The sequence below is a fragment of the Orbicella faveolata genome, unplaced genomic scaffold, assembly GCF_042242905.1.
Source record: "Orbicella faveolata isolate gen_17 unplaced genomic scaffold, um_ofav_v1 contig_3, whole genome shotgun sequence".
In the NCBI taxonomy this organism is placed as follows: Eukaryota; Metazoa; Cnidaria; class Anthozoa; order Scleractinia; family Merulinidae; genus Orbicella; species Orbicella faveolata.
Window position 1 is genome coordinate 6,000,759 of NW_028301558.1, and position 23,107 is coordinate 6,023,865.

The 23,107-nt window shown below is 39.7% G+C and overlaps 1 protein-coding gene and 1 long non-coding RNA gene across 3 annotated transcripts; one reads left to right on the plus strand and one right to left on the minus strand.

Annotated features, from left to right (window-relative positions):
* Positions 1-1,613: 1,613 nt before the first annotated feature.
* Positions 1,614-4,192, plus strand: LOC110068183 (uncharacterized). The gene has a single exon (XM_089297885.1). The coding sequence runs from the start codon at positions 1,767-1,769 to the stop codon at positions 3,210-3,212; it is 1,446 nt and encodes a 481-aa protein (XP_089154011.1). The 5' UTR covers positions 1,614-1,766; the 3' UTR covers positions 3,213-4,192.
* A 1,673-nt stretch (positions 4,193-5,865) lies between these two features.
* LOC149106187 (uncharacterized) lies at positions 5,866-8,114 on the minus strand. 2 transcript variants are annotated; one of them, XR_016209736.1, is made up of 2 exons: positions 7,777-8,114; positions 5,866-6,578 (listed from the first exon to the last, which is right to left on the minus strand). It is a non-coding gene; the product is annotated as an uncharacterized LOC149106187 (long non-coding RNA). The 2 variants fall into 2 exon arrangements; XR_016209735.1 differs by having other exon boundaries at positions 6,932-8,114.
* Between the last annotated feature and the right edge of the window lie 14,993 nt (positions 8,115-23,107).

Genomic DNA, 23,107 nt, shown 5'->3' on the forward strand with positions numbered 1-23,107 from the left:
CATTTCGCCACCACAGCTCTTGACCTCTGAACCTTCTTTGTCTGCTGCTAACACTTTTGATAATTGCGAGTGGCTTTCCGTGCGCTGTCAAAAAGGGACAATTGTTGCCCCATGATACTGATACTAACATCTCGTTTGGTGACATGGTAACCCAGCCGTGAACTTACGCAGGAGCTGACGCAAAACGCGAAAAACTTGAAGCATGGTTTCCACGAAATTGCGAAACATCCCCCACTGGATTTTTTTGGAAATTCCTTGTTGAATTTATTGTCTAGAAATATCAGCATTTCTTTCCGGCCCAGTTGAGATCATAAATCGCACGTTTTGTGTGTTAAGAGTATTTGGCTTGTGTCAGGGAAGGGATTTGGCAGTAAGGGGATGAAAGGATGCTATTTTCGGTTGCGTATTTTTAGTTCAGACCTTTACAAGTGCAATGGGCTAACTATTAATTACGCGCTCTGGCCGGTTTAATCGTAGATTATGTCCAGAAAGGCGCGTTGAAAAAGGAGATGGAAGAGCCTGCCAAAATTCTTATTTTGTCAGGTTTCTCGTGAAGTTTTCAGATCAAGTTTTAAATGGCTCTAGAAAACTCACGCGCTGAATAACACGAACGGAGTGATAAGAATCTGACAATCCGTCCATAAGTCAATCAGCGAGCCGTGAGTGCTGACTGCGAGTTATGCTAAATCTACTATTCATTATCGCGGTAGATAAGCTCTCGGCCGGTCACGCCTACTGACAGTGTCAGAAAACCGCCGAATCATGCCTCTCAGATTCTTCACTCGCGCGCCCTATTGTGTCCTGCGTCAGATAGTCTCATGGCTTCTGATTATTTTCAGTTCCTATCAAAAGCCGATTTTGTGATGAGTCTATTAAATTCTGGGTGCTCAGTAATCTTCTGTCTGCCTTATTCACGGCTATTTTGTTCTTTAGTGTGGTGTGACACATACAAAGCTCGAATTCGTCACCTTTGTTTTCTTTCGAATCAAGCGACAATAATAGTTTAAGTTCTTGTTTTTTCAGGGTTTTCCCTGTAAATTCATCCTGTGAAGGTAAAATCGAAACAGTAATTAATCAAACATTCGCTAAAGGAATCAGTTTGTGGCATTAAAGACCGATGTACCCCACATGTTACGGGTATTCACTTTTGTCCTTGTCAGAATTCCAGATGGTTCCCTATTGTCCCATTTCAGGACAAACCTAACCAAACAAAAAACACCAGCGTTCTCATAACCCAATTTGCGGTGTGAACTCTTGAGATTCGTAGTCTCGGGTGAAAGCGCTGAGCGTGAAATAGCACGCATGGTTTTGCGCTTTGTAAAGGTCTCCGTTACAAACAATTAGTGCTTCTCTTGTGGCAGGTCGCCCCCGCGCGAATACTTTTTGGTTGCGCGTATCATAAGCTGAACAATTGCTACTTGTTGAAATGGTGTTGACAGCAGAAATAATGCAATTGGTTAAAAACGTAAATGGGCAATGAAACGGCAGCTCTGTTCAGCTAATGGAGTAGTTGACTGTGTGTGGCCTTCAGATAGTAGCGCTCCCTGCGATTGGCTAAATCGATGCAGTAAAAAAATTGCATAACCGACAAGGTACATAACTGGTGTAATTCGATCAAGAGGTGACAAACGAATTTACATCTTATTATAGTGTGTCTAGTGCGCGTGACTCGTGCAAAGAACAGATATCAATCAAAGTGCATGCAAGGGACGCTTTTATCAAATCATTTACGTCCAAGTTCAAAGCGGGCATAGTTTTGAGTCGTGATGTCCATGTATCCTTATCCCGCCAACTCGCCTGCCGCAAACAACAACATGATCGCTCCTATGTACGGAAATCAAGGCTACGAATTTTATCGACCCGGCGCGTCTCCTTACTCTTCAGTTCATTTTCCCGTTTATCCCGCACACGGACAGTATCAAGCGAGGCAAGATCGTCTTTATCCTCCTATTCCACGCACTCAACATGTGCCGCATCAGAGACACGAGATGGTCAAGCCGCCGTATTCCTACATCGCGCTGATTGCTATGGCTATCCAAAGCGCGCCAGAGAAGAAAATAACACTTAGCGGAATATATCAATTTATCATGGACAGATTTCCGTATTATAGGGAGAATAAACAAGGCTGGCAGAACTCTATTCGACATAATCTCTCCCTCAACGAGTGCTTCGTAAAAGTGCCGAGAGATGATAAGAAGCCTGGCAAGGGAAGCTTCTGGAGTCTGGATCCCGAAAGTTTGAACATGTTCGAGAATGGAAGCTACCTGCGAAGACGAAAGCGCTTTAGGAAGAAGGACAAGGCAACATCAGAAAGCAGCAACAGCGCCGAGAATCAAGACAAAAAGGAGCATAGCACTTCCGCCGACACAAAGACAACAAGCTCTGAAAACTCAACAACAACTTCCGCTCCACAAGAAAAGACTAAGGAGCGTGAAACGCTGTCAGCTAGCACGCAGACCGCTCGGGCAGAATCACTCGAGTCAGCTTCAAAATCAGAGGGTAAAGTGACGCCTGCCGCCTCAAAGGCCAGCCCACCGTCCTGCAAACGAGAGTGCATGGTAAGCTCTGAGGAGGGTGAGCTTGCATCAAGTAGTTCTTCTAATGATATCAGCGGTGAACATCCTCACGCTCCGACGCCGCCGTCTTTCCCCACAGTTCCACCGTGCACAATTTACGAGAACGCATACGGGTTGAACTACCCCTCCTATCCACAAAACGGGCAACAAGGCAGTGGCAGCTACTCCAGCACACCGTACGCAGTGTGTCACTCTCCTTCCTACGCCAGCTCAAACACGCCCAATGGCAGGGCTTACGTTCACCGCTATGAGCCTCCGATGAGTCCCGAGCACCCTCCTGTTGTCCATGGCCGATACTCACCTCATTTGAGCCACTACAATCAGCAAGCTACACAGAGCCAGCACGTAGAAGAGGTGCAAGTACACCGCCAGCAATACGCAGCGGACTACGAACCAGCGGCTAGAGCGGGACAGTGGTACTCTTCTTCGAGCTACCCGGGCAGCGAGCCGCCGGTTTCCAGCGCCCACAACTGCTTCCCAAATGTACGCGAGATGTTTGAATCGCAGCGACTGATCGCTCCAGCTGGTGGACAAGCTGTACCGGCGGCCATGCAAGCCACTCAAGGTCAGTTTGGAAGTACTAGTACTGCTTATCACTCGGCAAACGCTGCGTCAGTGCCTCAGTACTCTCTTTGATCTTTGATTGTGCACTGAACTAAGAGTATTTTAAGACAAGACACTGTGGATAGGCGTAGCACCTTTCGGGGCGAATATATTTGTAGCCACTTAGTGTTTTGTACGATTTGCTGAGTAGGAACTGAATACTTAAGACAGATGTAAAAAAAAGAGGAAGACTATTTGTGACCATTCTTGTAGGCGAGGTGTTATTTAGAACCGTGACGACAAGAATATACTATAAAATTTTGCGCGATCTAAAGTTTGCACCAAGCGTTGGCTTTTTTTTCCTCATTGATTTTCGAGTTTCGTTCTTAGCGCCAAGTGTTTGACAGTTGATTTGTGTACCGGTGAAGTTTGTTTTTAGTCAGGCTTAAGGGCAACAAGCGATGTTTTCTTTCTACTCGCCCTTCACAAGTGTTCCACTGTGTCGCCCACAGCGCTCACAGTATGAGAGAGTAATCAATCGAGTCCAGCTAAATACTTCGTCATCAAACCCGCTTTTCCAAACCGCAAGCTGCCAGTTGTGAAGACCAGCACGCAAGTAATTACGGATGTTTTATGCGTGTTTAAAAATTTTGAGCCAAAAAGTGTTGCAAACCGATGGAGAGGTATTCAGTGCGAGGGTGTGTTTAAAGAACTGCGTGCAAAGGGAAGCTTTGTTTTGTAATCAAACTTATACCAGCAATTATGTCAGTGATTATAGTGATAGCTAGCCTAGAGCAGCCTTGTAAATTAACGCGTAGAACTAAATGTACATAGCCCTCAGAGATTTTGTTATATTTAATGATGTAGAGCTATTTTTTCCAATCTGATTTATTCTTGATATAAAATCCCAAGAAAAAAGCAAAAGCGATTAGTTTTTCTAAGACAAAATAGACTTTGTGTACATGATTGTACTCATGCTTTTGTTCGCACTTTTTTCACACCACTTAGTAGTCAAGCTGTACAGACATGATTTGCATGCAATTTTACAAAATAAAATTGAGGAGATTTGACAACTCTTGCACACATTCTTGCGTTCTTCGTGTGGAGTTTGTTAGGTTTTGTCCCCAAGTGCATGATTTCGTTGGATTAGCTAATCAATCACGCACTTTTTTCGGTCACATTTACCTGTGCGCCCTGATCACAACAGGTTAGTTCAACCTTTAACGCTGAAAGCGATGAAACCTACTGTGAACCCGTTCAAAAACCAAAACCAACGCAAAGAATTTCATGCGAAGAACGAAGCAGGGTCTCGAGATAAAACGTGAGAAATTCCACAAGTCTCCAACAACGGTATTAAAAGCTTAAAGCCAGCTAGATCTCTTTATTGGTTTCACCCCTTCTGTAATCCTATGACTCATTTGCCTCCATCGCAACTAAGCTAGCAACAGGAAAGGGCACATTTTTAATTTTTCGACTCCATAACATTCACGCAAGACGGAAGGCATGGGAGAAATTGTCTGTAGCTTTAATTGCCGTTCGCTCGGTGTGGTCGTGATATCTTTACGCGTGCCACAAACCACTTGCTGAAACCTTGATAAGGCGACCAAACTTTTCATCAACACTGAATTCTTGCGGCAAACCAACTCTTTTTATTATCAAACAATGGTAGATCATCAAACGCGACTGTTCGTTGTTGCGTTTTCTGCTCTCTCTCCCCACATTGATAGTTTGTCCACAGCAGGGTGGGCATGATCGGAAGATAGATAACTTACACTAACTTTAACTTGAATGATATTATCTTTCGTAGTCCAGGCGCAAAATAACTAGGGGTAACTTCTTCTTTTAACTTCTCCCTACTACTACATTTACGATACATTGTTCGGTACAATGTTTTACAATTTCCTCAACTGCGCGTACTATTTATAAACGTTATAATCGATAAGTTTAAATCGTGCATGGATTTGTTGTGTCATGATAGAGTGTTCCGGCCTCTGACTTGACTGAAGTGATCCATCAGTCCTCCACCCCTCTTCTCAATTCAGTCAACCCTCCATGTAAGGAGGATCTTATGCACAGTGCAAAGGGAATTCCATGTTTTTGTTTTTAGACCGAGTGTAAAGAAAATCTTGTAAGGGAAGGAAGTGTACTGGGGATGTGGTCCTAGAAAATTTCTTGGATCAGAAGACGGATGTTCTCATTCTTCTGATTATTCCCCTTTTCCCTCTGGAACAAACTGTACGCGTTTATGTTTCCTAAAAATGCTAAATCTGTAGCAGCTATTTGTAGTTGTGGTTCTAAGCGCCGGAAAATTTGATAAAGTTACTACTAAAATTCCACAGAAGAATAAAAAAAGATTACTGAGAGGGTATCAAATGCTCGAAGATGGAATGGGTACACTTAGCACCGCTAGAAGTACAGGAGTTGAACCTACTCACTGTACCAAGCAACCAGAAATTAAAATCCCTTGAAGAAACCGCGTAATAAAATTTTACGTGATGATTCAATGATGGCGCTCGTGATATTTTGGGTGATTGATCTCTCTCGTTCATGCCACTCCCTTGCTCCACATTCAAATCAATCTTGGTCGTCTGTTGGTTGTTGTAATCCTTCGTCGCGACCAGCTGAAATCCTTCTTAACGGTTTTGCCTCATCTTAATTTGTTTGAAACTGGACCCGATACTTCCAGAAATGCAGACTATGACGCACATTTTCACAACAGAGCCAGCATAAATGATGAATTGAACCATTTCCTCCATGCATATAGGTTTATTTACACACAGAGACCACACACTTCATTATCCTGTGGTCTGGTTGTTGAAATTAAGGTTCATTTGAATGCGTACCCCGCTCAATGTTCAATTTATATTGTAATATCCTAAGCTATCCAAAGGAGCTCAAACAGGCCTAACCGTTCGTTTTCTTTGGGCTCTCAAATGGAAACCATATTGGATTTCGAGTTTATTTATCGATTTAATCGTTGCATGAAGAAACATAACAATTCTTACACTGCTTTATCTATAAAAATAGCTGTTTTTCAATTTTTCAACCGAGACATAACATTAAATAAGTTCGGTAAATATTTCTGATTACAAAATCAGTTGTTAATAAACTTCTAGGAAGGCGAACTCTCTTTGAAGTTGATCACGGTAAATGTGTAGTTTTGAGATAGTTTAGGACAGGCGTCGTCAGTAAAGTCCTGACTTGGTTACAACCCTCGTATACAAGTACAAATACGTTAACATCACCGATACAATTATGATAATCAGAGTCGAGCAAAAGCCATTTTATTTATGTGCAGTTATTTTATCGACCTGTTTCGAGGCACAATTAGAGAAAAAGAATAGACCTAGTCGTTGCATTGATTTAGAGCCGGTTCCACAACGGAGGGTTCGTTGCTGCTTATGTGACGCATCGCCGAGTCTCTTCGTTAACATCCTTTCTCCTCCGAAGAGACCCAACCTAAAAGTTAAAAGACAAAACCGTTTTGCGCCGTTCGGAAGCACCACTAAGTTCTGCTCAGTAGCTTACAATTAAATGGTTACTGGGTTTTATCCGAGGTCTAAAAAAAGTTAAAGCAATATTGACCCTTGGAGTGAAAGATTTTTTAACACTTCAGACCTTTATTTCTATAACTCAACTAAACTGACGAACAGTTGTCTTCCAGAGACTGAGGTGTTATAGAACCAAGAGACAAGATAATTGTTAAAGATTCTTTATTTGAAAGCTCACAAGACTGAAAATTGCCGTCATGGCCAGAAATGGAAATCAATCGTATACTAAATCAATCTTGAATGTTTGTTTGTAACGTTTACCTGATTCCATCGTCAATTTAGTCCACATAAAGGACTTTGTTTTGATGCTGTAGCTCAGTGAAGATAACATTGCTTTTTTCCAAAACCTAGCGTTTTACTTTCCTAATCAGTAGGACTGTGTTCCACGTATATAGTAAATTGTGTTTCTCGCTAGTATCAAGAGAGGATTGCTTAGTATTTATTAATTAATTAGCATGCCATTTATTTGTTACACAGTTTAATTCAGGAGCTGTAGAAATGTTCTTCATCAGTATTAAACCGTTGTGAACCTCACTTTCCCATGACAGAAACCAGAAAATCCGGCTTCTCCAGCTATGCCTTTTCGGCTCTTGATTTTGGTATTTACATCACTTCTACCCGTTTCAGTTTTGCCACAGAAATTCCACATATCCCAGAATGAAACCTAAGTGCAGCAACGTTTTTAGCGACAGAATTTATTTTATGTGGAATTTTGTCAAGGTAACGTATCCGTGCGCATATTTTTATCTATAAGAAGTTAATGGCTTGAAATAATCTGAAGTCATCCCCTCTAGGAATTTTAAGGATTTAAATTATTCTGAGGCATAATTTAGATCATTTTAAATAACTGACCACACAACGCATTTGCTTGCATATTTTTGGCACAAATGTAAAATCCTTCAAAGTAGCAAAAACTGAGTTATCTCGCCTTCTATTTTGAAGAGAAAACGTGATGTAAAAGCAAGTTATGGCACTGAATCGACTTTATAAGATCATGTACCCACATCAGGTAGCCACGTACGTCTTGGCCGCATACACGAACCTCGTTCAAAGATACTTTACAGAACAATCAAAATCATTGAAATGAGTTTCTCTGACTAGCTTACCTCGCGAAATTTGTTTCTAAACCTCGTGGTTTTTGTTAGTCTTGCAAAGAGTCTGCGTTTTGTTAGCCAGAGTTAATGCTGGGCTGTCGTTCGGGTGCTGTAAAGCGGTAGATTAGATGCACATTTTGAGATAACGTCCTGCAGTGCGCTCATAACAGGTCGGTCGGTTTCTGTTAGTAATTATTCGGTAGACTGTCGCTATTAGCTGCTGGTTAATTTTAGCTTTCTACCTGTTTTCCGCGTGATAAAAATCACCAATTTCGTTTCCACAGCCCTGCATTGTCCGCGCGAAAAACCTCTCTGTGGGTTTGTATACCCGATCGAACTACATGTCGATTGAGAGAATCCACCGGGCAGGATTTGTGCCAAGTTTATTTGTTGAGCAAACATGGCCCAAAGTGCTACAAAAACAGTGTAACTAACTTAGCGGTCCGCTATCTATTTAGACTGTTGGATGTTGTTAAATAAGATCAGTAAAGAATGTCTCAAGAAGGACGTTTTGCTCTCGAGACGTTTGTGAAGCCTTCTTGAACGTCGTGTTTTCTGTAGTTAAGTAAGATGTCGCTAATTGATCTAAATTACTTCGATGGCGAGGAAGTTTTTTATGAGGAGGATTTGGGCAGTCGAAGATAAACAGCGCTCGTGTCTTAGTTAAGCGAGGAAAATGTACAGATTCATCCACGGCAATGTTCTGTTAATTCTCAGCTGTGGGTGCACGGAAAGGAAAATGGAAGACCGAAAATTTCCTCAATTTTATGTTCCATGACCTTTTACTGTTTTCTGATTCGGTTACTAGGACATCGTTTTGTATTAAGGAAACACTTCATTAGGGATTTACACAATTTGTTGTCAATTGTGTGTTACAAAATATTTGTAGCTGTGAACTTTTGCGCGATTCCAGTTAAGCCTATAAACACCTTTTACAAGGCCTCCCACTGTATCTCTATCAATCTGTTGTTGCAAGCTTTCAGTTTTTAGTTGTGTATGAAAACACTTATAAGCACATTTTGAATCAATTCACGATGCATAGCGGATGAACGCGCTCGTTCTGTCCTTGTTGCCGTAATTGAAGTTATGCGATTACGCGCAGTCAAATGACAGATGGTAATGACGAGTTCAGAGAACCGCCAGCAATTAATCTGGCAGATGAAAGATGCAGAAGTTATTTCTGGCTTGAGAGACCCTGTTCTTGCATCAACGTGTTCTAGGGCTTCCGAGATAAAATCGCTACTGAAAATAACAATCTCCATCGACTTATAGCAAATCTGCTCTGTGGCATCGACACGTCGAAGCATGCGTGTCTTTTTTAAAAATCCATTACAGTATCCATTTTTTTTTCGGCTGGCAGAAGTTTTCCTCGTATAAGAAGAGAAACCGGCGGATGTCCAAGCAATTACTTTACGACAGAACTGTTATCTTACTTTGGTGGGTGGCATTCTCATTAGAGAAGAAGTAAATGGCTCGGTTTGCGCCAAAAAATCCGTCTTCGATAACACTGGTATGGCGTTAGCTTCCCTACTTTCTTAGATTGCAATGATTTCGTTTTAGGTTCTAGCCTGTCGTGATCTTTCTATTTTATGCTAACTTGTACCGCGTTGTTTCTCATTTTGGGAAATGAAGGATATGGAAAGGTTAATGGCAAAACGAGCTGTCTTAGGCGTTAAGTATCGCACTCCGCTGTAATTGGCTATTAGTCATCAAAACACAACAGTGGGCCAAAGGTTGCGGCTAACGCATCAATTAGTGTTTAAATCCTTTGACAAATTAGCCTTTCATGAACGTAACTCTAGAAGCAGATATGGTTTCTTTGCAAAAGAAAATAAGCAAAATGCTTCGCTTAACGTTTTGGAGAATATCAAGTGACACTCGACTCCATTGTGATATAGCGCGTTATCACGACGGCTGCCCTTCAAATCGTTGTGGTTCCTGATTCTTTGAACACGTGTTGCATTAAAATCAAAATGCGCAGACTGCTTTCAGTGTGTACGCCATTATGCCGGCGAGAAGACATGTGCTGGCGGCTTCCAGTGGCCGGCCATATTTGAAGTTCAGAGTATAATATAAAAGGTACACGTGCTGGAAGCGATCGAAGACAAAACGCTCCATCATGTGGTACATTAACACATCTGCTCATTTCAACGTCTTAAAAGGCCGCTTTTCAAAAACTGAAAGATTACACGCTCGTTATTGGTATGTCTTGTATCGCATCCGTGATCTTTTGATGCCTTATCGGTACTGCTCAGTTCACGTCAAATGGTCACGATGGATTCACGTCAAAACCTGACTGGTTTTGCACCAGTGTACATGTAGCGAAATTGTTTCATGAACGTTTTTAGCAGACTCTAGAACTGGGTGAGAGGTTTCAAATGAGATGCACTGAGCAGAAAAATTGGGCGTTGCTTTCGGTCAGGCGGAATTTTTTTCCATTGCTGGATATCTTTATCTCTTTATCACCAGTTAGCGGCTTTCATTTTTAAAAGCTTCACAAATTGATTGCTAGCCTTCAAGAGACAGAAAACACATCTGCTTCGCTGTGCGTTCTCAGAGTACCTAAATGACAACTAGAAAAAATAATTTACCAATCTATTTTGGGAAAGTTCCTTTTTATTTTCTCTGATTTCTTGAAGGACTTGGTGAAAATCGTGCCTGTATTTAGTTATAGCTTGTTTGCTTTGATAAAGAAATCTCATCCCTGTGACTTTATTTTTAGTTGGCTGACAAAATTATTTTCTCTCTCCTTCAAACCGACCTAAATAGGAAGTTTAAACATCGTTTATTTTACCTCGACGAAAACTCGTGATTAACTCGTGAGAAGTTGTTTCCGGATTCTTGCCAAATGCGTCAGGTTATGAGAAGGCATGGCCACTGACGTGGGTCCACCATAGGTGTGTCTTGCCCCATGCCCATTGATGAAAAATGTTGACATATTTACAGAAGGGTTGTGGGCGGGTTGAGAGTGACTGTTTGGCTAGAGTGTCAAACGATTGCAAAACTGGACCTACTAAATTCCATTCTAAGAAATATACCAAGTTGAATAACCTAATACAGGGCATGTTTCTACAGGTTCAATCGATGAAGAGTTTGCTATTCAGTAATTAGATAGATGTGGAGCAACATTCACTATATCAACCAGTCCTTATCCCGCTCTTTTTAGCCCCTTCTGGTCAGAGTGCGTGACTCTACAGGTTCGATCGTTTCAGAGCGTGCTATTCAGTAAATAGATTGTGGAACAACATCGTTGTAACTCTACAAACTATGCCTTCCCCCTCTTTTTAAACTTTTTCTGACCTCTGCTATAAATGGTTACAGACTCACACGCTGTATGAGTAGTTTCAAAAGCTTTTTACTATTTTACTCTAGAGAAAATTATTTATGTCTTGATGATTTTGATACTTTTGTTGTAGTGTTTTTTCTGAGAATTTCGTGGCACATCGAAGAACTTGTCCCTTATTAGTTGACGATGTTCTCTATTCTCGTTGTCTGTCTTCTTATTGTCTTGATATTACCGAAATCAGTAGAGAAGTAGTTGTTTAATATAACGTTTGGTAATAGTGGTCAATGTATGTAAGGAATGCACTTCATGGCTTAGTTTAGACAACTTGTTTGTCACTGAATATTCCGCGCTGGAATAACGTTGAAAGAAGAGGTTCAGTCAGTGGGGGACTTCTGATCGGATCGGATCAAATGGGCTCTATAAAGTCTACGAGTTAAGTTGTGGTCTAAAAGAAGCTTTGATCACAGATTGCTTTGGTATTCCTGTCTGATTTTTGTTGATTTTAATCTTTGTTTTTCCTTCTGTCGTGAACGTGAGGCCGCAGCTATTTTTTTTTTGTCCTTAGGAATCAATACAAATCCGCTCTGCGACGACAGTGGTGTTTGCTAACGGCGAAATCCGTCTCGTCGATGAAACTTATGCCCAGAAAAAAAAGACGTTTAAATTGCACGAACTGGTTGACAGTGAAAAATGTTCTGACGCACTGCCTTCTGACAGACGAGATGGGGGGTGGGTAAGAGGGTCAAAGCAGAGTGCTGAAATATAGGTCTACTGCATTCCTTCCCGTTAAAAGGCAAGCGCCTTTTCTGTGTAAGAAAAAGTTACTGGTTTGAAAAGATTTTTCGATTTTGAACGCAGATTTGGACTCGCGTCTCCCCTCCGCCTGACAACTTCGAGATAGAGCGATCAGTGCATAACAGTTCATATATTAAGAGAGTTCCTTTGAAAAAGCAAATCATGATAACGACTCTTTTCCAGTCTCTCGTTTCGTTGGCAGTTTGAAAACGTACCCAAGTCTGTCCAACCACTCAATAAAATAAACGTTCCCTTTGTTTGTAGGTCACCGTCATGTATGTTTTTTGAGCGGTTTTAGACTAACCGTTTGCGTTGAACACTGTAGACAGATCTGTGCAGAAACGTGGAAAACCAACTAAGCTCAACTTCTATGGGCGGTCTGATTTTGTAGAACAGTGCGACCGGCACGAGATAAATGACAGGAATCCATTAGAACGAGAGGATAATTTATATTAGGAAGGCTAGAAATCAGGACTACAGTATAAACATTCCACAAACTTTCTGACTCTCTTCACGAGATTAGATTTGGTTGAGTTGCAAACAAACTTAAACATGGCCGTCAAAAAACTGTGTCCTATCATTTAGTTATACGGAGAGATTTGATGCATAAAGTTCAGTTTTCCATAATTACGCGAACATTTCCTCTATTCATTACAGTTTCAAGGCAATGCCCGATGGCGTTTTTTCTCTCTTTAAAAGAGAAATGTTGTGACACTTTGATTCATCTTTGCTGAGCACAAAATTACTTTCGAAAAAAATAAAAGGAGCATTCAAAATTATACTGAATTTGCCACAGTAAAAAAAAAGTGAGCTCGAACAAGGATGGTCAAGATTGGGTGGGACAGATTGATATTGACTACAGCTAAGAACTTGATGAAATTTTCAAGATGGTCCAAAACGACCACCGACCTCACTTCTTGAAATATTTAGCCTAAATGTTTCAAGTTTCGTTTGCAATCCGTGTTCATCTTCTCCATCCTTAACCATCCTTGTACCTTAATGGTTTATTACTATCTCCTTGCTGTTTTTCTCTCGTAGTAACCTACTATTTTTAGGTGTCCTTCATTTTTAAGGTAATTTTGTACGTGGCCAAAATGTCATAATTGACCTCACTTAACGAGCGCCGCAACTTTGAAAGAGCTACGTCACGGACCGCACATCTTGAAAACAGTTGGCCAAGTTTTTCTTCAAATTTGGTGTTCGTAATCAGTCTAGATCGTTTTCAGTTGTGGCCATCCTTGTTTATTTTCGTTTTTTTTGTGACAGTTTTGGTGTTATTCTACCTTAGGAAATAATTATTTTGAGATTTTCTTCAATTTAAAAGTACTCAGAAACTCACTTGAAATATCGAGCCGCTTTCATCCAACTTTGCGGTCATGATTACTTAAAGATGGATGAAAAAACACCTCATCTAAAAACGCTCACGAACAGCGCTCGAAAACAAGTCCATCTGAAATATAACTTACAGGAGGTGATTAAGATCCCTGCTGGCTCCGTTTAACTAATTACGTTTGTTACAGTATCTTGAATTCCTTTATTTTCCTAAAACCAGTTACTTTTACTATGTAAACTTCCTTTCCTTCCCTTTTGTCTTTTCTTTATCAATAAACAGTCGCCTAAAGAATTCACTGAAGTAATCATTTCTCAGATGGGAACTGTAATTTGGCATTTTTAAACGTAAATTTGAGAACAGAAAATATCGACTAAAAGTAACACAAACCCTGCAAACAGACATTGTAAAACAGTTTCCGACAGTGATCTTTGAGAGAATAATACAATAACATTGCGAAAGAAAGAACCCTTTACCGTGAAATTGTGTGCTGTGCACGTGCTATTAGAACGTTTGAATTCCTTTCCAAATTTAGAATAAGCATTTCAGTATCATTGCACATTACTGACTCATTGCTGGTTATGTGTCTCTGCATGTTTGAAATTTGTTATGTTTATCAACTTCAATCATGACATATAAATGGCCTGGAAACGTGAAGAAAAATTATTTTTCTATGTAGAATGTTTCAATTGCTTTTTATGTTCGTGGGACATCATTGTTGAAAAACACATTTACTCCGTACCGGTCTCAGTTTACTAAGAAAAGACAGTTTAGATTAGAACTCGGTTTCGAAAAAAGAAGGGTCGGAAAATAAAGCTTTCATTGGATGGTCTGGTCCGGAAAAACTGTACCGCGAAAACTTAAAATCGTCTCAACATGATCAAGAGGATGATTGGCTACTAATTATATACACTCTTTTTTTAAGAGTGTAGGTAATAAGAATATCTAAGCTGAAATTTGCGAAATTTTAAGAATTTTTTAAGAGTAAACCTGAGGCTGAGATTTTGAAAGAATATAATTTTGTGTGTTGAAAATATAATTCTTCCTTTCTCTAAAAGGCAAAACAGACCAAAAACAGCACTACCGTATGTTCGATGCTAATACCATTTCTGCAAGAAGGTATGTGCTTCATATCAGGCTTGACTGCCTGCAGGTTGGCTCCAAAATTACTTTAACACCATCCAGACACAAAATACATTCGAAAACAGAAACGCCATACGCTATTAAGTGAGAATATTCACAAGAATATTTTCAGCCTAAAATCGGCAAAAAAAAAAGTATTCTGCGTCAGCCGGAAAAACAATATCAGTCTTATAAAAAGAGAGGGTATATAGAAACCTATAAACTGGAGAAGGTCGACCCTTGAATAGTCTAACTCAGTTTTAAAATCGATATTTTCATTTAATGTGTAACTGCTGGTTGTTGCTAAAGCAGTGAGATTGCACACTCGCGGTTTCTATCAACTTTAATAATTGACCCAGGTCTGAAGTCACTCGCCAGTTATCGGTCGAAAGATATGTATGTCGCCAATGGAAAGCTAAAAACGGAGCCAACCCTTTGCGTTTGTTTTTCGAAATGGTCTGACGTTAAACGTTGCTTATAGATCAGGAATCCTGGTGCGAAATTGAAGAACACTCATTCCTACTTTGGTCTTACCAAGAGAATATGATCATAATCTCTTGGTCTTACTTTGTGCATTGATTAGTTTAGTTTATTATTATTTTTGCCACATTATAGATATATTTTCGACCTATTAATCCATAAGGCCAAGAAGCCCAGGGAGGCCAATAAGGCTTATGTAAAGGACTACCTTTAGAGATACCTGATGCGTCATCGGCAGGCCAATTTATCTAAATTTGTGGATGCATGTATATTTTCTGACACACACAGGACACACAAAGTGATCATAATTTAGGATAAAAAATAGTTAAGCAAGCTAAACGCACAGATGCGCAAAAGCGATGGAAGAAATTAAAAGCAAAAAAAGCACACAAACACACTACGAAAAAGTAACATATGCTTGTACCAAGAAAGATGTCTTAAGTTTAGAAGTGAACACAGCAATGCTAGAGGTGTTTTGATGTATCTGTTACCTAAGGTTTTTACGTATCGTTTGCTCAGTTCGGTTGCTTAGTAACTACAAGATGTGCATTGCATGCTGGGGTGGAAGGATCGTCATTGCTTGGTTCTTCTTTTAGCTCTAACCTCACTTCTCAGATGGAAGCTGTAAATTAGCATTTTTAAACGTAGATTTCAGATCAGAATATATCAACTTCGAGCCACAAACTCTGATGTTGTAAAACAGTTACCAGGTTACCGTCGGAATTCTTTAAGAGAATAACAAAGTAACAATAAGAAAAAATAATCCTTCGGCGAGAAATTGTGTGCTGTGCATATGCTATTAGGACTTTCGAATTTAGAATTAGTATTTCAGTATCATGATACATTGCACATTATTAACTCATTGATGTGTATTTGTTTCTGCAGGTTTGAAATTTGTTGTATGTTTATGAACTTCAATTATGACTATTGCCAGTTGCTGTTGGAAGCATTTAATTTGTTAACCCGTCAATACAGTTAAACCCTTTAGTATCAGCTTCTTTGTTGTCATGGCTATTATTTTGAGCAATAGGATCACAGAACTGAAGAGATTAATAACCATGTTGGAGATCACTTATGTCCCATTTCTTTTGTGTTATTGTAAGACTTTGTATTATTTACTTTAACCAGGCCGCGAGTATTAATAAGTCGTCTCAATTTACACGTTGCCCTTCAAACACAAAAATGGTAGGCCCTGTCTCCTGCATCTTCAGTGTTACATGGTTAGCAGGGGACGTTTGAACCCACACACCTATCGCAAAGAGTAATGCACGGAGTTCACGGTGTTGTGATCTTGCCTTGTCTTAGGGGTTGGTGTTTCACATAGGGTTACCGTCATTGTGCTTTTGTCTGTGTCTATGCGTAGCGCTAGAGCTGACCCTTCAATAGAGAAAAAGACGAAATAACAGTGGGAAAGCCTAACGAGCTTCAGGGCTTAACATTCCTCTCGCCTCTCTTCTTTTCTCTCTTTTGCTGTTCTATTTACTCACCATCCTCGCCTGGAAGTTACACCGCTTCCCAGAATTAACTAACAGTAGTACCCTAATGCAGGGTTGTGTTCTCAGTGGCTGTGATATATCGAAAAATGTGAGATGCCGCTTGGTATCCTGGCTTCTAAGGCATACCTACCTTAAAATTTAACACAACCTGGAAACAGCCAAATGATTCTCCACTCGAAGAATCATCAGTAGATTTGACGATACATTTCTTGGCGTAAACCTGAGGCGTGGGAAATTTCACAGGATGAAATTAAGTTAAGAAAAGTTCCTTGATTTGCAAATCAAATGGTTATCAAAGATAACGGCGCGCCTTTAGAGTCACTTACAGTCCTTCCTGTCGTTAAATCAACCAACGATCGAGATAACTTAATCGGGACTGAAAAAAAAGGGCTTAATGAGCCAAATGGCTTCAAACAAGACCATGCAGCACTCGTACGGCGTCCAGGAGACTCCTGATAGATTGCAAACGACCTTCAATTTTCTCTTAATGTTCAGCTGTGCGGCCACCAGACATTTCGGCTACATCAAAGCTCCCTCCGTTTTTAGCTTTTTATTCCTTGTGATGAGCTTATAAATCTTTTAACATGCAAAGGTAACTTTGAGCCTGTTGAACAAGGCGACACGTTATGCTTTCTTTCCTTAACCCTCATTCATTTTCCTATACACCACAGGTAATTTATGTCCATACGTTCAGTTTATAACAAAGTGTTTGTTGCATCGCCAGTTTTCAAAAGTCAGTCGAAAAAACTGCAGGGGCGGTATTAATTTTGCATGAAAGAACTGAAACTAATACAAAAAATTGAAACTTGGTGATCTAGATTAGACAGATAAAAAACTAATATGTCCGGCTCCGTCCAGTCCGCCATACGAAATTAGGTAGATTTGTTTTAAAATCATTAGAAATCCAACTCTCCTTCGGTGTGCCTTTGATTTCAAAGAACTGAACTTATTTCCATCTGATTTTAAGACTTCAAAAGACTACGTAATGGAAGGTGTAACTGGATTCCCCACTTAGGGTTTGTTTCAATTTAGAATTAATCTTGTTGAATTCTTGTTTTTCAAAACAAACGCATGTTTTGAAAACACACGTTAATGAAGATGCTAAATGAACTAAACAAATTATAATCGCTTGCAGGTGTGCTGGAGTGTTTTTGAGCTTGTCAAATCTCTGGTTATCGATTTAACTTTATTTGCGTGATGGAGATACTATTTGGCGTTTTGAGCCATCACAATATGAGTTATTACTTTGGAGAAAAGAAGAATACGAATGTCAAAATTAGAAGCAGCTATTAAATCTCTAAGAAATGCTATACTTTGTTAGCTGTATTTTTTCCTTGTTGGTTGCAAAAATGTTGTAACTAAACAAAATCATGCCTTGTCAATGTAGGAGATTGGGTTCACGTTACAAGACAATGAAGGTATTAAACCACAAATACTAAGTTATCAACACTTCAGATACCGCTGCAGTCCATCCGCCTGTTCCTTTTCTCTCCCCGATCCCGCTGGTCGCTGATCCCGCTCGTCGTCCGCCCGCTTTTTCGATCGTCCCCACAGACTGAGAGCCTGGAACAGGCTACATTCAACGATAAATGCTTCTCTTAGAGCCAATATGTGTACAAATTTATATCTCTTATTCATCTATCTCTTCATCTATTTTCTTTTTTATTTGAGTGTCCTCGTTTAGGTATTTGAGCTAAATACTCCGACACTTAAATAAAGATCATACATTCAAGGCATTTTGTGTACTGATACGACAATAAACGCTCCTATCTTGTAGCAAGTAAATGTTCCGTTTTAATCGAACAGTTGTTTTTACAAAACACACAACCAACAAAAAGGTTCGAGAGAACAACTGTGTCGAGGAAGCGCGAGAAAGCGTTATGAGGAGTTTGAGCCTGCGTTTTCCGTTTCAGGGTCACATGACTTGTTGAAGCATGCGTGGCAAGCATGCCCGTACGAATGAGAAGTTTCCCCATTTTGGCCGAGCGAAAACTGGGCCGGGGTGAGGGCAAAGATATTGGCAGGAGGGTGAGGAAAGAGGAAGGAACAGTTTGCGTATTTTCTCATTTTTTAAAAGTGGTGCCGTTGTGAATTGTCTGAAAAAATTTATAATTTCGCGCCCGCTGATATATTGACAAGGTGATAGCTGAAATCGATGGGTGTTTTTCAGAAACGTGGAGTCCGCTGGCAAGAGTTCATTCTCTTCTTCGCCTCCCTCTGCCATTCTTTTTGTGAGTGTGCTCCCAAAATGCGGGAACGTTTTCTAAGCAGGCTAACCTTGTTACAGCCACATTTCCAATTCGTTTCAAGGAACTTGGAGATCGAAAAAAAGAAAAGCCCTGGAAGCGAGACTACCACATCTCCAATTTCTTTCGAATCGGAGAGCACGCATCTACTATTGACTTACTGTTGTTGGACGAAAAGAAACCAGAACAACATGAATTAACTGCATTAAATGGTAATTGTGGTATAAACTATTTAGGGCAACAACTGCAGACCCTTAACGTATTCAATAGGCTATTTCCGAGTTACCTTGTCCCTCTGTTTCAAAACAAGTCCTCGTGCAAAACCTTTCATATGAAAGTGAGTTTGATTTGCATAAAAAAGAACCTGTAGGGGGAACAGATTTTCATATGAATGGTTGCGCACGACGATTCGTCTTGACACAGGTAAAATGCAACTCGGAAATGGCCAATTAGAAACCGCTTTCTAATACATTTATGATAATAACAATAATCAGTGGAAACATATCACTTTTTTATTTCAATTGATATTAGGATTTTCGTTACAGGGATCAAACCTTCTTGTGCAAGTTACTCCGTTAGTGTTCCTCTCCTTGAAGTCGTATTCTCATTCTTATCGTGGCAAATATCTCATTTCAGTTTGAGAATAAATCTTTCGAGAGTAGCTATCACCATAGCCAACTTTGATTCTAACCACACTCCTACTACGCAATGCAGTTTAAAAAGTACTAAAACAAAAATATCACGAACGGCTTCGTCACAAAACAGGTCTAGTGTGACGTTAGCTTGTATTGAAGATTCTTGACATTGACCTTATTGTCGGCGTTTGTAAACCGTCATCTTTTGCTCAGCCTCATCCTTTTATCAGTTACTTAATAAGGTTTTACAATAACTGTAGAAATTCTCGCGCGCTCATTGGCTAATTTTCATTGTCGGTAAGCGGACAGACACATGAATTTCTAATTTATACGATGTTGTTATTGTAAAAAAAACAAATTGACGTCGGTTTTTCATGCATCTTTCCTGTTATTGATCATGAATTTCGTCATAACATTGTCAAATTAAGGACGGTGCCTACTAATTCCAAAGGTTTTTGCGCCAGGTTGGGACCACGCGGAAAAAGTAGATCTTTGCAAGGGCTATTGGAATCTACAAAGGAAAATGGGGATAGCCACGCATTTTTTCGAGATAATTAGTCTTGAATCTCAACAAAAATGCTGACATCGGCATTTTTCTGAAAAAAGAAGGAGAGGATATTTCTTCACAGATTTCCATAGAATTCGCCTTTACATACAGAAAAGCAAACACATTTAAAAAGATCTTTAAACTACATGGCAAATGGTAATAAAAAACATTTTTGATATGTTTTTAATGACAAAATCGTTGCAAAAGCGCTTTTAGCGTATCTGACAGCCTTCCTCTGGTTCAGCTAAAATACAGTCTAAATACCTTTTGCTCACAACCAGAAACTAATCACGTGTTGAATAGACTTGCCACTCCATTTCATAACATAAAATGTAGGGGTAACCACGCGTTTTTTAAAGTTGTTGATCTCTTTTGAAAACTTTTACGGTGTCCGTTACATTTTTTTCCTGTCACCTCCCCAGTAAGGAAGACATTTGCGTATCTCGCACTTGTCTTGCGTGCGCACTACGCCATCTGCAGGTACATGTTTACAGTTGGATTTCAGTATAATTTTCGACAGATAACAGTTAGGTTTTCAGCTGGAAGACTTAAACAGTTAGTGGTTAGCGATATGCTGCTATTCTGGTGTTCCTGGTTTAAGTACAGGTTCGTTAAACTTGATTTGGTCACAGTAGGAAATTTTTGCTTTCATTTTGTCGTGTACGTGATAGCGTAGTTGATTGCGTCGATGTCAGCCCCAGCGCGCGCGTGGAGCTAAACCATGGCTTGCGTGATGCGCAGAACGTGTGCGCACCAACAAAAGTAGGCACCGTCCTTTAGTAGTTTGCGGATCCACAACTTCTTTGACAATGTTATGACGAAGTTCATGATCAATAATCGGACAGACGCATGAAAAACTGACGTTAATTTGTTGAATGTTGGACTGAACTTGAGAAATTTGTCACACTCTTCTCAATCATCACAGAGGTGAGTATTTGGGCTTCCGCTGGTCACTGTGGGACCTGTGTCGCCGGTAGTTAACTGCTGCTAGCTGGTTGTTCGTCCGTTGCACAAAACAGCGTCCATTTAAGTGCGTGATAAAGCCGCGGGATAATTCGATTGACTTGATTCTAAATTTGATTTGCATCAAGCTTATGGACGTGCCAAGTTAAAAAACACATAGTTTTATTCAAGCCTAAAATCCATCTATTTGATTCGTTTTTCGTCCCGGGAAGCAATAGTTACTCAGCAGGTTAAAAAAGAGATGTGCTACATGTAGCGTTCTAGACCTATAGCCACCTAAATTCTCGGATAAAACAACCAATTTTTATTCTTCATTGATATCATGTTGACAAACAAGATTAAAAGCTGGCCCTGGTTGTCCCAGTAAAATTGCGATTGTGGACGTCCAGGCCCAAAATTTTCCCACGTATAGTTTTTTTAAAACTTGCCAAAAAATGGGGTTTCACCGTGCTCCTTTCGAGATAAGGCACATTAAATACCATTCGTGTTTACATGCTTTGGTTGTTTTAAGGCGATTTTACCTCACAACTGTCAGCAATAGAAGTATTTCGGCTAAACCAGAGTAGAGCTGTCAGGGGCAGTAAAAGTGCTGTTGTGACGATTTTGTTATCAAAAACATATCAAAATTGGTTTTTATGTTACCATTTGCCATGTAGTTTAAAGATCTTTATAAATGTGTTTGCATTTCTGAGTTTAAAGGCGAATTCTAAGGAAATCTGTGAAGAAATATGTTTTCCTTCTTTTTCAGAACTATGCTGACATCAGAATTTGTATTGAGATTCAGTGCTAATTATCTCAGAACAATGCGTGGCTACGCCGAGTTATCTTTGTGGATTCCAATAACCCTTGCTAAGATCTAAATTTTCCATATGGTCCTAATTTGGTAAAAAGACCTTTGTATTTAGTACGCACCGTCCTTAAGCTAATCTAGTGAAGGTTTCTGTGTATAGTCTGTGTCCTTCAGTTTTGACAAAGGAATCTCATACTCCATAACCTCCACTTCTCCAGGGCACATTAATTATGAGAAACACTTTCACAAAAGTAAAGTAAAATGTCGCTCACTTAGAGTTCCTGACTCAAAATGTCCCTATAACGTAATAGTTCGATCTAGCGCTCTCCTTGCAATAAGCGCCCCTCCCTCTAATATTAATAAACGCCCACTATTTGTGGGTGTTTCTTTAATACGTGACCCTATTCCAATAAACATCAGTTATTACGATAAGTGCATTTTAGTCGTACGGTCCTATCTATGTGTACCGACTTAAAGTCAGTTTTGAGCTGACAAAAATCGCTTTTTATAATTAAAAGTTAATTTAAACCAAGAGAGATTTGTATAAACCTATCAGAGCAGATTTTAAGGTCATCTCATGAAGTGTCTAATTTTGAGCTTTCGAAATGTAATACGTGCTCCGGGCGCTAAATTGAGTTTTGGAATAATAGTCGGTTTGCAAGTGGAACCTATGCTATTTTCAATGTTTCATACTTAATAAGATGACTGAAAAAAAAATTGCTTCATTGTGATTGGCGGACAGCAGGACAATTTATTGTTAATTTTGCAAATTGCAGTGCAAATAAATACGCGTGCGAGAAGTGTAGCTACAGATAAAAAATGTTTGGATATAGAGGACGACGCAACGATTGCATATATTCCTATTTTATCTGAATTGATTACATACTTCGATTTATAGTAGAGCGGTTTTCAATAGAGTATCTTAAAACCAAAACCAAAGTAATCACTCTAGCCAATCAGAAAGGACACAGGCAATCCAGCAAACCAATCAAAACTTCAAGTAATCATATGTAGCTGACGCAAAGCGCGGGAAAAAGCAAAATTCGAGCGAGTAAAGATTGATTTTGGTTTTGCGTGTTTTTTAAGCTAATGGTGTAGCGTAGTAAGTGCAAAACCAATTACTTTTCGACACTCAAATGAAAAACGCTATATTTTTTTTCTTTTTTAGTTTACCATTACTATTCGATATAGCTTTTGGCAATGTATGTATTTATCTTTTCACCCTACATCTACATGAAACGTTTACTAGTTACTGTAAACTTAGCTTAGAGCCGTTTTAAATACACTCTAACAGGCACCACACTAAATATAGTATTTAAGAAATAGAAAACATGTGCCGTGTTTCTATCGAGTTTTAGTGTAAATCTACTAGCGTTCTATCACGAATGCCTTTCGCTCTTGGCTACGCTACTCACTATCTATCTATCGACAGTTTTTCATGCGTCTGTCATGTTATTGATCATGAATTTCGTCATAACATTGTCAAAGTAACTGTGTATCCACGAGGCGATAGCCGAGTGGATCCGCAGACTACGTTGACAATGTCATGACGAAATTCATTGTCAATAACAGGACAGACGCATTAAAAGCTGATATCAATTTGTTTTTTGCGATAACAAATTGTCAAATTGTCCGCTCTCGCTCGTTGACGCA

Bases quoted from the DNA above. Each gene is read 5' to 3' on its own strand.
- LOC110068183 (XM_089297885.1), top strand. From the start codon at position 1,767: ATGTCCATGTATCCTTATCCCGCCAACTCGCCTGCCGCAAACAACAAC.